At 57.2% G+C, this 15589-nt stretch overlaps 1 protein-coding gene across 3 annotated transcripts in view; it reads right to left on the bottom strand.

The window, feature by feature from the left end:
• SYMPK (symplekin scaffold protein) overlaps positions 1-12926 on the bottom strand; it is a 32518-nt gene extending 19592 nt beyond the window's left edge. Inside the window, exons 1-12 of one of the 3 annotated variants that reach the window (XM_064402179.1) lie at positions 12816-12926; positions 10967-11079; positions 10134-10199; positions 9276-9329; positions 7013-7086; positions 5935-6061; positions 5006-5255; positions 3929-4099; positions 3336-3575; positions 2198-2352; positions 1510-1660; positions 283-493 (exon numbers count right to left, since the gene is read on the bottom strand). In XM_064402179.1, the coding sequence (XP_064258249.1) occupies positions 283-493; positions 1510-1660; positions 2198-2352; positions 3336-3575; positions 3929-4099; positions 5006-5255; positions 5935-6061; positions 7013-7086; positions 9276-9329; positions 10134-10199; positions 10967-11047 (1580 nt within the window). In that variant the 5' untranslated portion in view covers positions 11048-11079; positions 12816-12926. Of the gene's footprint in view, positions 1-282; positions 494-1509; positions 1661-2197; positions 2353-3335; positions 3576-3928; positions 4100-5005; positions 5256-5934; positions 6062-7012; positions 7087-9275; positions 9330-10133; positions 10200-10779; positions 10801-10966; positions 11080-11481; positions 11679-12815 lie in introns of those variants that run through there. The other 2 variants (XM_064402180.1, XM_064402181.1) reach the window with 2 other exon arrangements.
• Positions 12927-15589: the final 2663 nt, after the last annotated feature.

Here is a 15589-nt window from a genome sequence, read left to right as displayed (position 1 = left end):
GGGACCCCACTCCAAACCCCATGTGGATCCCACCCCAAACCCCATGGAGATCCCACCCCCCATTCCAGTGGGACCCCACCCCAAACCCCACCATGATCCCAACCCAAACCCCATGGAGATCCCACCCCAAGCCCCACCATGATCCCAAGCCAAACCCCGCCATGCTCCCACCCACATTCCAGTGGGACCCCACCCCAAACCCCATGGGGACCCCACTCCAAACCCCATGGGGACCCCACCCCAACCCCATGGGATGCCCCCAGGGCCCAGGGTGGCACTGACCGGGGCTGCGTGGCCGGCATGATGGGCTCGGGCCGGCGCTTGGCCTGGGGGGTCTCGTCCGGCAGCCCCCCGGCCGAGCCGTGCGCGCCCAGCACGGCGATGGCCTGGCCCTGGCCCAGCGCCGACAGGCGCCGCTTGATGACCACGGCGTCCGGCTTGGCCACCTTCTCCTCCTTGGGCTCCTCCCGCAGCAGCTTGGTCTGCTCCACGCCTGCCGCGGGGTGGGGACGTCAGAAATGGGGTGGGACGGTCAGAAACGGGGTGGAAACGGTCAAAAATGGGGTGGGACGGTCAGAAATGGGGTGGGGACGGTCAGAAATGGGGTGGGGATGGTCAGAAATGGGGTGGGGATGGTCAAAATGGGGTGGGGACGGTCAGAAATGGGGTGGGACGGTCAGAAACAGGGTGGGGACGGTCAGAAACAGGGTGGGGATGGTCAGAAATGGGGTGGGGATGGGGTGGGAATGGTCAAAATAGGGTGGGAACAGTCAAAATGGGGTGGGGACGGTCAAAAATGGGGTGGCGACGGTCAATATGGGGTGGGAACGGTCAAAAATGGGATGGGAGTGGTCAAAAATGGGGTGGGGATGGTCAAAATGGGGTGGGGATGGTCAAAATGGGGTGGGGACGGTCAGAAATGGGGTGGGGATGGTCAAAAATGGAGCTGGGACGGTCAAAAATGGGGTGGGAACGGGATGGGGGTCCGGGGATCGTGGGTGGCCACCAGGGCAATGCTTTGGCCACTCAAGAACTCGTGAGGGGCAGGTGAAACCCAACGGGATTTGTCCAACCTGGGTGAATTCCACCCAAATCTCCCCAAATCCACATTCCAACCTTGGATTCCACCCAAACCCTCATCCCACCCCAGTTTTTGCCCCTCCTTGGAGCCAAAACCCCAAATTCCCCCATCAGAACCCCAAAACCCAACCAACCTCCACAACTTCCACAAATCCCACCCAAAACCTCCAAAATCCTCATCCCACCCCAGTTTTTGCCCCTCCTTGGAGCCAAAACCCCAAATTCCCCCATCAGAACCCCAAAACCCAACCAACCTCCACAAATCCCACCCAAATCCTCATCCCACCCCAGTTTTTGCCCCTCCTTGGAGCCAAAACCCCAAACTCCCCCAACCAGGACAACCCCAAAACCCACCCAACCTCCGTGAATCCCACCGTGACCCCGATTTCCCCCAAATCCGCCCCAAACCCTGGCCGGGGTGTCCCTGACCTGGCCCCAGGCCGGCCGCGGTCATCTGCGTGGCCATGAGCCGCGCCAGGTGCTTGATCTGCGCCTCGGTGCCGGCCGACTCCACCGGCGTGTAGGTGGCCTGGAAGGAGGCGGGCATGGCCTCGGGCAGGTACACCATGCTGATCAGCACCTGCGGGGACACGGGACCCCGAAATCACCTCAGGGAACCCAAAAGCAACTCGGGGAACCCAAAATCAACTCAAGGAGCCCAAAATCACCTCAGGGAACCCAAAAATACCTCAGGGAACCCAAAATCAACTCAGGGACCCAAAACCTGCCTTTGGAGACCCCAAAAACACTTGAGGGAACCCAAAACCACCTCAGAGAACCCAAAAATACCTCAGGGAACCCAAAATTAACTCAGGGACCCCAAAATCAACTCAGGGAACCCAAAATCACCTCAGGGATCCCAGAACCACCTTGGAGAACCCCAAAATCACCTCAGGAACCCTGAAATAACCCCAGGGACCCCAGAACCACCTCAGAGATCCCAAAACCGCCTTGGAGACCCCCAGAGTGTCCCCAACAGCCCTTAAAGCCCCTCCCAAAAATGTCCCCAAGGCCGATGTCCCCCCCTGACCAGGTTGGGGACATCCTCAGGGGTCAGCAGTGACCCAGGACAGGTGACACCCCCCAAATGTCCCCAAGGCCGATGTCCCCCCCTGACCAGGTTGGCCACGTTCTCGGGGGTCAGCAGCGGCTGCAGGAACTCGGCCGTGATGTCGGTGTCCGAGGGGACAGTGACCGCCCCGGCCGCCTTGGCCACGGCCACCGCCGGCGCCTCCAGGTCCTTGTCCTCGTCGTCCTCGCCCAGGGGTGGCTCTGAGGGGACACAGAGGGGTCCCTGAGTGTCCCCAAGGGGCCACCAGCAGGAGCTGGGGACACCAAAGGGTCACTGGTGGTGGCCTGCTGGAGGACCTGAGGGACGTTTGGTGTCACCTCCCCTCGCCCAGTGTCACCAGGAGGGACTGGGAGGTCCTCAGGGGGTTTAACGTCACCAACTGTCCCCAAAAAGGACTGGGATGGCCCTGGGGGACACTGGGAGGACACTCTGGGGGTTTAATGCCACCACCTGTCCCCAATGTCTCCATGAGGCCACCAGGACACCTTGATGACCACCACCATCGTGGGAGAGGTGACAATGATGCCACCACGGCACCATGGAGGAGGTGACACTAAATGTCACACTCACCGACCTTCATCTTCTTGAGGGCTCGTCCTGGGGCCATTTCTGGAAACCTCTGAGGGCCACCATGGCCACCACCACCCACCCTGAGCCCACCACACCTGCATCACCATGGGGAGGTGACACCAGTGCCACCAGTATCCCACTCACCAATCTTCATCTTCTTGAGGGTGGCGTCGGGCTCGTCGTGGGACCACTTCCACAACCCCTTGATGGCCACTATGGCCACCACCACCCACCCTGAACCCACCACATCTCTGAGGCCACCACAGGGAGGTGACACCAGTGCCACCAGTGTCCCACTCACCTATCTTCATCTTCTTGAGGGCGGCGTCGGGCTCGTCCTGGGGCCATTTTTGATGGCCACCACCCCCCACCCTGAACCCTGATGGCCACCACGGCCACCACCACCCACCCTGAACCCACCACATCTCTGAGGCCACCACAGGGAGGTGACACCAGTGCCACCAGTGTCCCACTCACCGATCTTCATCTTCTTGAGAATGACACTGGGCATGTCCTGGGGCCATTTCTGATGGCCACCACCACCCACCCTAAACCCACCACTCCTGATACCACCACGGGGAGGTGACAATGACATCACCAATGTCACACCCACCGATCTTCATCTTCTTGAGGGCGGCGTCGGGCTCGTCGCGGGGCCGCTTGCGGGCCTCGCGCGGGCTGGGCATGCTGCGGGCGATCTCGGCCTGCGGCGTGCCCAGGTCCACCAGCAGCGTGGTGATCTGCGGCTGGAAGTCGCCCGAGGACGGGTGCCGCAGCACGCTCAGCAGGTGCAGCTTCAGGTTCTTGCGCACGCTGCTCACCTGCGACTTGGCCAGCGTGGGCGGCAGGTTGGCTACGAGGGGGAACACGGGGTCAGGGACACCTGGGGACACCTGGGGACACCTGGGGATGTGGGACATGGCTTGGAGACTTGGCCAGCGTGGGCGGCAGGTTGGCTACGAGGGGGGACACGGGGTCAGGGACACCTGGGGACACCTGGGGATGTGGGATATGGCTTGGGGACTTGGCCAGCGTGGATGGTAGGATGGCTACGAGGACAGGGACGGGGTTAGCGACACTTGGAGACACTTGGGGACAGCAGGGGACATTACCATGGAGGGTCTCGTAGGCCTGGATGACCTCGGCCATGAACATGGGGTGACCAGGGGACACCAGGGGACACTTGGGGACACTTGGGGACGTTACCGTGGAGGGTCTCGTAGGCCTGGATGACCTCGGCCATGAACATGGGCCGCTGGCGGGCGATGGTGGCCAGCGAGCCGAGCGCGGCCGTCAGGTTGATGCTGGAGATGGCCGGGTGCACCATGAACTTGAGCAGCTGCTCCAGCGCCGCCTTGCCCTCCTCCCACAGCACGTCTGGGGACAGCGGGGACAGCGGCGTCACCCACACATCGGGGGACAGCGGGGTCACCCACACATCAGGGGACAGCGGCGTCACCCACACATCGGGGGACAGCGGCGTCACCCACCCACGAGGAGGTCACCAGGGTCCCAGTCAGGGGGTCAGTGGGGTCCCCAGCTCAAGGGGTCAGTGGGGTTTCATCTCAAAGGGTCAGTGGGGTCACCCCACCCCATATCTCCCCACTCATTGGATTTGATGACGGGGTGACCCCAATCCCAAACCCCAATCCCCAGCCCCCAGACTCACTGTGCTTGATGACGGGGTGGTCCCAATCCCAATCCCAATCCCAATCCCAATCCCAATCCCAATCCCAAACCCCACTCCCCCAAAACTCACTGTACTTGATGACGGGGTGGTCCCAGTCCCAATCCCAATCCCAAACCCCAATCCCAAAACTCACTGTACTTGATGACGGGGTGGTCCCGATCCCATTCCTGACCCCAAATTCCAAATCCCCAACCCCAATCCCAAACCCCAACCCCCAGACTCACTGTACTTGATGACGGGGTGGTCCCAATCCCAATCCCAATCCCAATCCCAAACCCCACTCCCCCAAAACTCACTGTACTTGATGACGGGGTGGTCCCAATCCCAATCCCAAACCCCAAACCCCAACCCCCAGACTCACTGTACTTGATGACGGGGTGGTCCCAATCCCAATCCCAATCCCAATCCCAATCCCAATCCCAAACCCCAAACCCCAACCCCCAGACTCACTGTACTTGATGACGGGGTGACCCCAATCCCAATCCCAATCCCAATCCCAATCCCAATCCAGACTCACTGTACTTGATGACGGGGTGGTCCCAATCCCAATCCCAATCCCAAACCCCAAACCCCGAACCCCAAACCCGACTCACTGTACTTGATGACGGGGTGGTCGCGCGGGATGCGCTCCAGGCTGACGTCGTTCTCGTGCCGCCGGGGCACGTCGGAGTCGGCCGTGCGGGGCGACAGCGTCACGATCAGCCCCTCCACGAACTTGATGGCGTGCGTGCGGATGCCGTCGTTGTCCGAGTCCAGCAGCAGGATGATGTCGCTGGCCATGGAGGACATCATCTCCCAGCAGGCCTCCTGCAGCTCGCTGATCACCTTGGACTTCACCATCCACTGCCGAGACCCCAAAAAACCCCGAGAATTGGGGGGGAAATGAAAAAAAAAAGGTGTTTTTATGGGGAATTACGGTAATCGTGATGAGCGGCAAGGAAATGATAAGGGAAGTTTTACGGGTAATTACGGTAATCGCATTGAGTGGCAAGGAAATGATAAGGGAGCTTTTACAGGGAATTACGGTAATTGCATTGAGGATCAAGGAAATGATAAGGGAGTTTTTATGGGTAATTATGGTAATCGCATTGAGCTCAAGGAAATGATAAGGGAGTTTTTATGGGGAATTACGGTAATTGCATTGAGCTCAAGGAAATGATAAGGGAGTTTTTATGGGTAATTACGGTAATTGCATTGAGCTCAAGGAAATGATAAGGGAGTTTTTACGGGTAATTACGGTAATCGCATTGAGCGTCAAGGAAATGATAAGGGAGTTTTTACGGGTAATTACGGTAATCGCATTGAGCGTCAAGGAAATGATAAGGGAGTTTTTACGGGTAATTACGGTAATTGCATTGAGGATCAAGGAAATGATAAGGGAGTTTTTACGGGTAATTACGGTAATCGCATTTTTGGTTTTGAGTAGAAACTCGCGGTTTTTTGCGTCGTGGCCCCGCCGAGCCCCCCGTGCTGTCCCCAGGTGTCCCCAGGTGTCCCCCAGGTGTCCCCCGGGTGGCCTCACCTGCAGGGCCACCTTGTAGAGCTGGGTCATGGTCAGGATGGCTTTTTTGACCACGTTGACGTTCTCGTCCTTGAGCAGCATGTTGAGGTTGGCCACGAGCTTCAGCAGCAGCTCGATGTCCCTTTTGCTGGGGACAGCACAGAAAAAAATTGGGGCTGTTGGTTTTTCATTTGGATCACTCCAAAACCACGGGAACAGCTCAAAAATTCCCGTGGAAATGGCCCAAAATTCCCGTGGAAACGAGCAAAAAATTCCCATGGAAATGGCGCAAAAATTCCCACAGAAACGGCCCAAAATTCCCGTGGAAATGGCCCAAAATTACCACCAAAACAGGCAAAAAATTACCAATAAAACAGCCCAAAAATTCCCATGGAAATGGCCCAAAATTCCCATGGAAATGACCAAAAAAATCCCATGGAAATGGCCCAAAAATTCCCATGGAAATGGCCCAAAAATTCCCATGGAAATTGCTCAAAATTCCCAGTAAAATGGCCCAAAAATTCCCAACAAAACGGCCCAAAATTCACACAGAAACAGCCAAAAATTCTCACAGAAATGGCTCAAAAATTCCCACAGAAACTACCCAAAATTCCCACCAAAACGCCCCAAAATTCCAACCAAAATAGCCCAAAAAATGGCCCCAAAATTCCCACTGAAACATCCTCAAAGTGGCCTTGAAATAGCCCCAAAATTCCCACGAAAACAGCCCAAAATTCCCATGGAAACGGCTCCAAAACAGCCAAAAAACTCCACCAAAAAAGCCCCAAAAATAGCACCAAAAAAGCCCCAAAATTCCCACCAAAACAGCCCCAAAATGGCCCCAAAAGAGCCCAAAAATATCCACCAAAATGGCCCCAAAAGAGCCCAAAAATTCACAACAAAAATTCCTTCAAAGCAGCTCCAAAATTCCCACCAAAACAGCCCCAAAATAGCCAAAAATCCACACCAAAACATCCCCAAAATGGCCCAAAATGGCCCAAAATGGCCAAAAATGGTCCCAAAAAGCCCCAAAACAGCCCCCAAAAGCCCCAAAACGGCCCAAAAAGCCCCAAACCGGCCGTTTTTGCCCCAGCCTCACCAGGCCTCCTCGATGAACCCCACCACGAATTTCCGCACCTCGATGGATTTGTCGGCCTGGAAGGCGATGATTTCCTGGGGGGACACGGCGGGTCAGGGGTGCCCCAAAATCCCCCAAATTCACCCCAAAGCTGCCTGAAATGTGCCCAAATTCCCCCCAAATTCTGCCCCAAATCCACCCCAAATCTGCCCAAATTCCCCCTAAATCCACCCCAAATCTGCCCAAATTCCCCCCAAATCCATACCCAAATTTGCCCAAATTCCCCCCAAACCTGCCTGAAATTTGCCCAAATTCCGCCCCAAATTTGCCCAAATTCCCCCCAAATCCATCCCCAAATTCTGCCCCAAATCCACCCCAAATTTGCCCAAATTCCCCCAAATTCACCGCAAACCTGCCTGAAATTTGCCCAAATTCCCCCCAAATTCCCCCCAAATTCTGCCCCAAAGCCACCCCAAATCTGCCCTAATTTGCCCAAATTCTGCCCCAAATCCACCCCAAATTCACCTCAAACCCATTCCAAATTCCCCCAAATTCACCCCAAACCTGCCCCAAATTCTCCCAAATTCACTCTAAACCTGCCCCAAAATTCACCCCAAACCTGCCTGAAATTTGGCCAGATTCCCCCAAATGCATCTCCAAATTCTGCCCCAAATCCACCCCAAACCCATCCCAAATTCCCCCAAATTCACCCCAATTTGCCCAAATTCCCCCAAATTCACCCCAAACCTGCCCCAAATTCACCCCAAACCTGCCTGAAATTTGCTCAAATTCCCCCCAAATTCTGCCCCAAAACGACCCCAATTTGCCCAAATTCCTCCAAAATTCACCCCAAACCTGCCTGAAATTTGCCCAAGTTCTGCCCCAAATTTGTCCAAGTTCTGCCCCAAATTTGCCCAAATTCCCCCCAAATCCATCCCCAAATTTGCCCAAATTCCCCCAAATTCACCCCAAAACCATCCCTAATCCATCTCAAATCCATCCCCCATTCCCCCAAATTCACCCCAAATTCATCCCGAGCCTGGACCCATCCCAAATTCCCCCAAATTTACCCCAAATTCACCCCAATCCATCCCAAATTCTCAGATCCATCCCAAACTCCCCCAAATTCTCCCCAAAATCATCCCTAATTCCCCCAAATTCACCCCAATCCATCCCAAACCCATCCTAAGTTCCCCCAAATTTCCCCAAATTCACCCCAAATCCCCCCAAATTCCCAGATCCATCCCAAATTCATCCCAAATTCCACCCAATCTACCCCAAATTCCCCCAAAGCCACCTCAAATTCACCCCAAACCCATCCCAAATTCCCCAAATTCCCCCAAATTCATCCCAAATTCCCCACATCTACCCCAAATTCCCAGATCCATCCCAAATTCCCCCAAATCCACCCCAATCTGCCCCAAATTCCACCCATCCATCCCAAATGCACCCCAAACCCATCCCAAATTCCCCAAATTCCCCCAAACCAACCCCAAATTCCCCCCAAATTCATCCAAAATTCCCCCCAATCCACCCCAAATTCACTCAAACCCATCCCAAATTCCCTAAATTCACCCCAAATTCCCAGATCCATCCCAAATTCATCCCAAATTCCACCCAATCTGCCCCAAATTCCACCCAAACCCATCCCAAATTCCCCAAATTCATCTCAAATTCCCCCCAAACCCACCCCAAATTCCCCAGATCCATCCCAAATTCCTGGATCCATCCCAAATTCATCCCAAATTCCACCCAATCTGCCCCAAATTCCCCCAAAGCCATCTCAAATTCCCAGATCCATCCCAAATTATCTCAAAACCATCCCAAATTCCCCCAAAGCCATCCCAAATTCTCTCAAAATCATCCCAAATTTCCCCCAATCTATCCCAAATTCCCCCAAACCCATCCCAAATTCCCCCCAAATTCATCCAAAATTCCCCCCAATCCATCCCAAATTCACCCAAACCCATCCCAAATTCCCCAAATTCCCCCCAAGTTCCCCAAATTCATCCAAAATTCCCCCCAATCTGCCCCAAATTCCACCCAAACCCATCCCAAATTCCCCAAATTCATCTCAAATTCCCCCCAAACCCACCCCAAATTCCCCAGATCCATCCCAAATTCCTGGATCCATCCCAAATTCATCCCAAATTCCACCCAATCTGCCCCAAATTCACCCCAAACCCATCCCAAATTCCCCAAATTCCCCCAAATTCATCTCAAATTCCCCACATCTACCCCAAATTCCCCCCAAATTCCCCAAATCCACCCCGTTCCCGCTCACATCCAGGAAATTGTCCAGCAGCGTGGGGTCCTTGTTGATGATCAGCTCCTGCACCTGGGGACACGCGGGGACACGTGAGAACACGTGAGAACATGTGGGGACACGTGGGGACATGTGGGGACAGAGCCACCTCCCCCAAATCCCAATTTTCCCACCCCAAATCCTAATTTCCCCCCTAAATCCCAATTTCCCCCCCCCAATTCCACCTAAATTCCACCTTTCCTCCCCCAAAATCCCCTCTCCTCCCCCCCAAATCCCATTTTTTCCCCCAAAAGCCCATTTTTCCCCAAAAAATCCCATTTCTTTCCCCCAAAATCCCATTTTCCTCCCCCAAAATCCCATTTTTCCCCCAAAATCCCATTTCTTTCCCCCCAAAATCCCATTTTCCTCCCCCAAAATCCCATTTTCCTCCCCCAAAATCCCATTTTCCTCCCCCAAAATCCCATTTTTCCCCAAAAAATCCCATTTCTTTCCCCCAAAATCCCATTTTTTTCCCCCAAAATCCCATTTTCCTCCCCCAAAATCCCATTTTTCCCCCAAAATCCCATTTCTTTCCCCACAAAATCCCATTTTCCTCCCCCAAAATCCCATTTTCCTCCCCCAAAATCCCATTTTCCCCACCAAAATCCCATTTTTCCCCCAAAAATCCCATTTCTTTCCCCCAAAATCCCATTTTTTTCCCCCCAAAATCCTCTTTCCTCCACCCAAAATCCCATTTTCCCCCCCAAAATCCCGTTTCTTTCCCCAAAAATCCCATTTTCCTCCCCCAAACCCCCATTTTTCCCCAAAAAAACCCATTTTTTCCCAAAAAATCCCCATTTTCCCCCAAAAAAACCCCATTTTCCCCCCAAACCCCACCTGTCTGAGGATGGTGATTTTCCCCTCGTTCCCGATCAGCGCCGCCTGGTTCAGCAGATCCACCACCTGCAAACACAATTTTTCCTTTTTTTTCCATTTTTTCCCATTTTCCCCCAGTTTTTACCCATTCCGAGGTGCTCCTCCCGTTGCTCCCACCCCCATTTTTCCGGTTTTTCACCCATTTCTTCCCATTTTTCTTGGCTTTTTTTAGCTGTTCCGAGGTGCTCCTCCTGTCCCTCCCATTCCCATTTTTCCCGTTTTTTCCATTTTTTACCCCATTTTTCCCGTTTTCCCCCCCATTTTTCACCCGTTCCAAGGTGCTCCTCCCGTCTCTCCCATTCCTGTTTTACTCATTTTTTCCCCATTTTTTCCCATTTTCCCCGTTTTTCTACCCATTCCAAGGTGTTCCTCCCATCCCTCCCATCCCCATTTTTCCAATTTTCCCTGGTTTTTACCCCATTTTTTCCGTTTTTCACCCCGTTTTTTCCCATTTTCCCCCATTTCTCACCCGTTCCAAGGTGCTCCTCCCGTCCCTCCCATTCCCATATTTCCCATTTTTCCCATTTTCCCCCGTTTTTACCCATTCCAAGGTGCTCCTGCTATCGCTCCCACCCCCATTTTCCCCGTTTTTTCCCCCATTTCTCACCCGCTCCGAGGTGCTCCTGCCGTCGCTCCCACCCCCATTTTTCCCGTTTTCCCCATTTTTCCCCCATTTTTTCCCGTTTTCCCCGGTTTTTTACCCGCTCCGAGGTGCTCCTGCCGTCCCTCCCATTCCCATTTTCCCCATTTTCCCCATTTTTCCCCATTTTTTCCCGATTTCCCCGGTTTTTTACCCGCTCCGAGGTGCTCCTGCCGTCGCTGCCCGGCTCCTCCTCGCCGGGCCGGGGGCTCGGCCCCTCCTGGCCCCCGGCCATGGCCCCGCCCGGACCCCAGACCCAAAACGGGCCTGGAGACACAGAGAGACCATGGAGAGACCCCAGACCCAAAATGGACCCCACAGAGACCCCAGACCCAAAACGGGCCTGGAGGGAGACAGAGAGACCCCATGGAGAGACCCCAGACCCAAATCTGACCCCGGAGAGACCCCAGACCCAAAACCAGCCCTGGAGAGAGAGAGAGACCCCATGGAGAGAGACCCCAGACCCAAAACAATCCCTACAGAGACCCCAGACCCAAAACTGACCCCACAGGGACCCCAGACCCAAAACGGGCCTGGAGGGAGAGAGAGACCCCATGGAGAGACCCCAGACCCAAAACTGACCCCACAGAGACCCCAGACCCAAAACTGACCCCACAGGGACCCCAGACTCAAAACTGACCCCATAGAGACCCCAGACCCAGAGCTGACCCCACAGAGACCCATGGAGAGACCCCAGACCCAAAACAGGACCTGGAGAGAGAGAGGGACCCCATGGAGAGAGACCCCAGACCCAAAATGGATCCCACAGAGACCCCAGACCCAAAACGGACCCTATAGGGATCCCACAGAGACCCCAGACCCAAAATGGAGCAGATAGAGATCCCACAGAGACCCCAGACCCAAAATGGAGCAGATAGAGATCCCACAGAGACCCCAGACCCCACAGAGACCCCAGACCCCATAGAGAGCCCAAATCCTACAGAGACCCCAGACCCAAAAGGGATCCTATAGAAATGGACCCCATAGAGACCCTGCAGAGACCCCAGACCCAAAAGGGACCCCACAGAGACCCCATAGAGACCCCAGACCCAAAAGGGATTCTATAGGGACCCCATACAGACTCTGCAGAGACCCCAGACCCAAAATGGAGCAGATAGAGATCCCACAGAGACCCCAGACCCAAAATGGAGCAGATAGAGATCCCACAGAGACCCCAGACCCCATAGAGAGCCCAAATCCTACAGAGACCCCAGACCCTACAGGGACCCCACAGAGACCCCAGACCCAAAAGGGGCCCCATAGAGACCCCATAGAGACCCCAGACCCAAAAGGGGCCCCATAGAGAGAGACCCCCATAAAGACCCTGTAGAGACCCCAGACCCTACAGGGACCCCACAGAGACCCCAGACCCAAAAGGGATCCTATAGAAATGGACCCCACAGAGACCCCAGACTCAAAAAGGATTCTATAGGGACCCTATAGAGACCCCAGACCCTGTAGAGACCCCCACAGCCCCTGTATCGATCCGCTATCGATCCCCTATTGATCCCCTATAGCCCTCTATCGATCGCTATCGATCCCCTATCGATCCCTATCGATGCCCATCCCCTCCCCCAGCCACGCTCTCTCCCCGCTCCCCCAGACCCCACAGAGCCCCCGCGGGTCCCGAGCCCCCTCCCCACCCCCAGAGCCCCCCTATCGATCCCCTATCGATCGCTATCGATCCCCTATCGCCCCCTATCGATCCCCATCCCCTCCCGCAGCCGCGCTCTCTCCTCGCCCCCAGACCCCCACAGAGCCCCCGCGGGTCCCGAGCCCCCTCCCCACCCCCACAGCCCCCCTACAGCCCCCTTATCGATCCCCTATCGATCCTCATCCCCTCCCCCAGCCGCGCTCTCTCCTCGCCCCCCAGGCTCCCCCGGAGCCCCCGCGGCTCCAGCCGGTCCCGAGCCCCCTCCCCACCCCCGCAGCCCCCCTATCGATCCCCCATCGCCCCCGTATCGATCGCTATCGATCGCTATCGCTCCCCTCCCCCCCCTCACCGCCTCCCGCGCTCCCCGCGCCGGCCCCGCGCGCGCCGCTGACGTCACCGCCGCGCGCCGCCGGAGAGGGGGCGTGGCCTCCGAGCCCAGGCTCCGCCCCCTCCCCGCTACGTCGCGGGAGGGAGAGCGCGGGGAAATGTGGGGAGGGGGCGACCCCAAAATAGCGGGAATAACCCCCCCACCCCAAAAAAACCCCTTCACATGGACCCTGAGAGCCCCCAGGACACTGAGACCCCCCCCCAAAATATCGGGACCCCCCCCCAAAATACCGGGACCCCCCCCCAAAACCCTCCCAGAGACCCTGAGACCCCCCCCAAAATACCAGGACCCCCCCAAAACATCGGGACCCCCCCAAAATCCTTACACAGACCCTGAGACTCCCCCAGGACTGAGACCCCCCCCCCAAAATACCGGGACCCTCCATCCTACCTCTCCCCCCTCTCCCCGAACATGGTACGGCCCAAGCCACGCCCCGTTTGTAGCCTCGTCCAATCAGCGCAGCCTCGACCGCCCGGCCACGCCCACCCCTCCTGGCCACGCCCCCCCGCGCGAGCCACGGGCAGCGAGGTGCGAAGGGCGGGGGGGGGGGGGAGCCCCGGGACCCCCCAAAATTGAGACCCCTCCCCAAAAATTGGGACCCCTCCCCAAAATCGGGACGCCCCCCACCCTAAATTGGGCTCCCGTCCCAAAATGGGGACCCCCCGCCCCAAAATGTGCACCCCAAAAAAACCCCCAAGGCCCGGGACCGCCCCAGGGCCTGGGAATGGCCAAAAAAGTGGGACCCCTCCCCAAATTGGGACCCCTCCCCAAAAGTGGGACCCCTCCCCAAATTGGGACCCCTCCCCAAATCCGGGACCCCTCCCCAAAATTGGGACCCCTCCCCAAAATTGGGACCCCTGCCCAAAACGGGGATCCCTCCCCAATATTGGACCTCCACCCTAAATTGGGACCCCTCCCCAAAATTGGATCCCCAACCCCAAAATTGGGACCCCTCCCCAAAACTGCTACCCCTCCCCAAAACCGGGACCCCTCCCCAAAATTGGACACCCCCTCCAAAAGTGGGACCCCTCCCCAAAACGGGGATCCCTCCCCAAAAATTGGGACCCCTCCCCAAATCCGGGACCCCTCCCCAAAATTGGGACCCCTCCCCAAAAATTGGGACCCCTCCCCAAAACTGGGACCCCTCCCCAAAATTGGATCCCCAACCCCAAACTGGGACCCCTCCCCAAAATTCAAAACCCCATCCTAAAACTGGGACCCCTCCCCAAAATTGGGACCCCTCCCCAGAACCAGGACCCCTGCCCAGAGCCGGGACCCCTCCCCAAAATTGGGACCCCTCCCCAAATTGGGACCCCTCCCCAAAACGGGGATCCCTCCCCAATATTGGACCTCCACCCTAAATTGGGACCCCTCCCCAAAATTGGATCCCCAACCCAAAAATTGGGACCCCTCCCCAAAACTGCTACCCCTCCCCAAAACCGGGACCCCTCCCCAAAATCGGGACCCCTCCTCAAAATTGGGACCCCTCCCCAAATCTGGGACCCCTCCCCAAAACTGGGACCCCTCCCCAAAATTGGATCCCCAACCCCAAACTGGGACCCCTCCCCAAAATTCAGAACCCCATCCTAAAACTGGCACCCCTCCCTAAAATTGGGACCCCTCCCCAGAACCAGGACCCCTGCCCAGAGCCGGGACCCCTCCCCAAAATTGGGACCCCTCCCCAAATCTGGGACCCCTCCCCAGAACCGGGACCCCAGAACTGGGACCCCTCCCCAAAATTGCGACCCCTCCCCAAAAGTGGGACCCCTCCTCAAAACCGGGACCCCTCCCCAAAAGTGGGACCCCTCCCCAGATCTGGGACCCCTCCCCAGAACCGGGACCCCTGCCTAGAACCGGGACCCCTCCCCAGAGCCGGGACCCCTCCCCAAATCCGGGACCCCTCCCCAAATCTGGGACCCCTCCCCAAATCTGGGACCCTTCCCCAAATCCGGGACCCCTCCCCAGAGCCGGGACCCCTCCCCAAATCCGGGACCCCTCCCCAGAACCGGGACCCCAGAACTGGGACCCCTCCCCAGATCTGGGACCCCTCCCCAAATCCGGGACCCCTCCCCAAATCCGGGACCCCTGCCCAAATCTGGGACCCCTGCCCAGAGCCAGGACCCCTCCTCAGAGCCGGGACCCCTCCCCAGAACCGGGACCCTTCCCCAGATCTGGGACCCCTCCCCAAACCGGGACCCCTGCCCAGAGCCGGGACCCCTGCCCAGCTCGGGGGGGATCTGCGGGGTCTGGGGTTTCATTGCAGCTCCGGGACCCCTCCCCAGAGCGGGGCCGGGACCCCCAGGATGGAGCCCCCGACCTGCGGCAGCCCCGGAGAGTGGCACCGGTGAGGGCACGGCTGGGACCCGGGGACACCGCTGTGCCCTCGGTGTCACCAATGTCCCCAGTGTCCCCTCGGTGTTCCCAGTGTCCCCAGTGTCCCTGATCCTCCCAGTATCACCACTGTCCCCAGTGTCCCCAGTGTCCCCAGTGTCCCCAATGTCCCCAATGTCCCCAATGTCCCCAATCCCCCTGCTGTCCCTGGTGTCCTGAGTGTCCCCTCAGTGTCCCTGAGTGTCCCCATGTCCCCATGTCCCCTGAGTGTCCCCGTGTCCCCCCATGTCCCCAGTCCCCCTGAGTGTGGCGTGTCCCTGCTGTCCCCCCATGTCCCCTGGGTGTCCCCGTGTCCCTGCTGTCCCCCCATGTCCCCTGGGTGTCCCCGTGTCCCCCCATGTCCC

The sequence above is a fragment of the Passer domesticus genome, chromosome 35, assembly GCF_036417665.1.
Source record: "Passer domesticus isolate bPasDom1 chromosome 35, bPasDom1.hap1, whole genome shotgun sequence".
Classification (NCBI taxonomy): Eukaryota; Metazoa; Chordata; class Aves; order Passeriformes; family Passeridae; genus Passer; species Passer domesticus.
The sequence above is the reverse complement of the archived record's forward strand: the minus strand, read 5'-3'. Positions and strand labels throughout refer to the sequence as shown.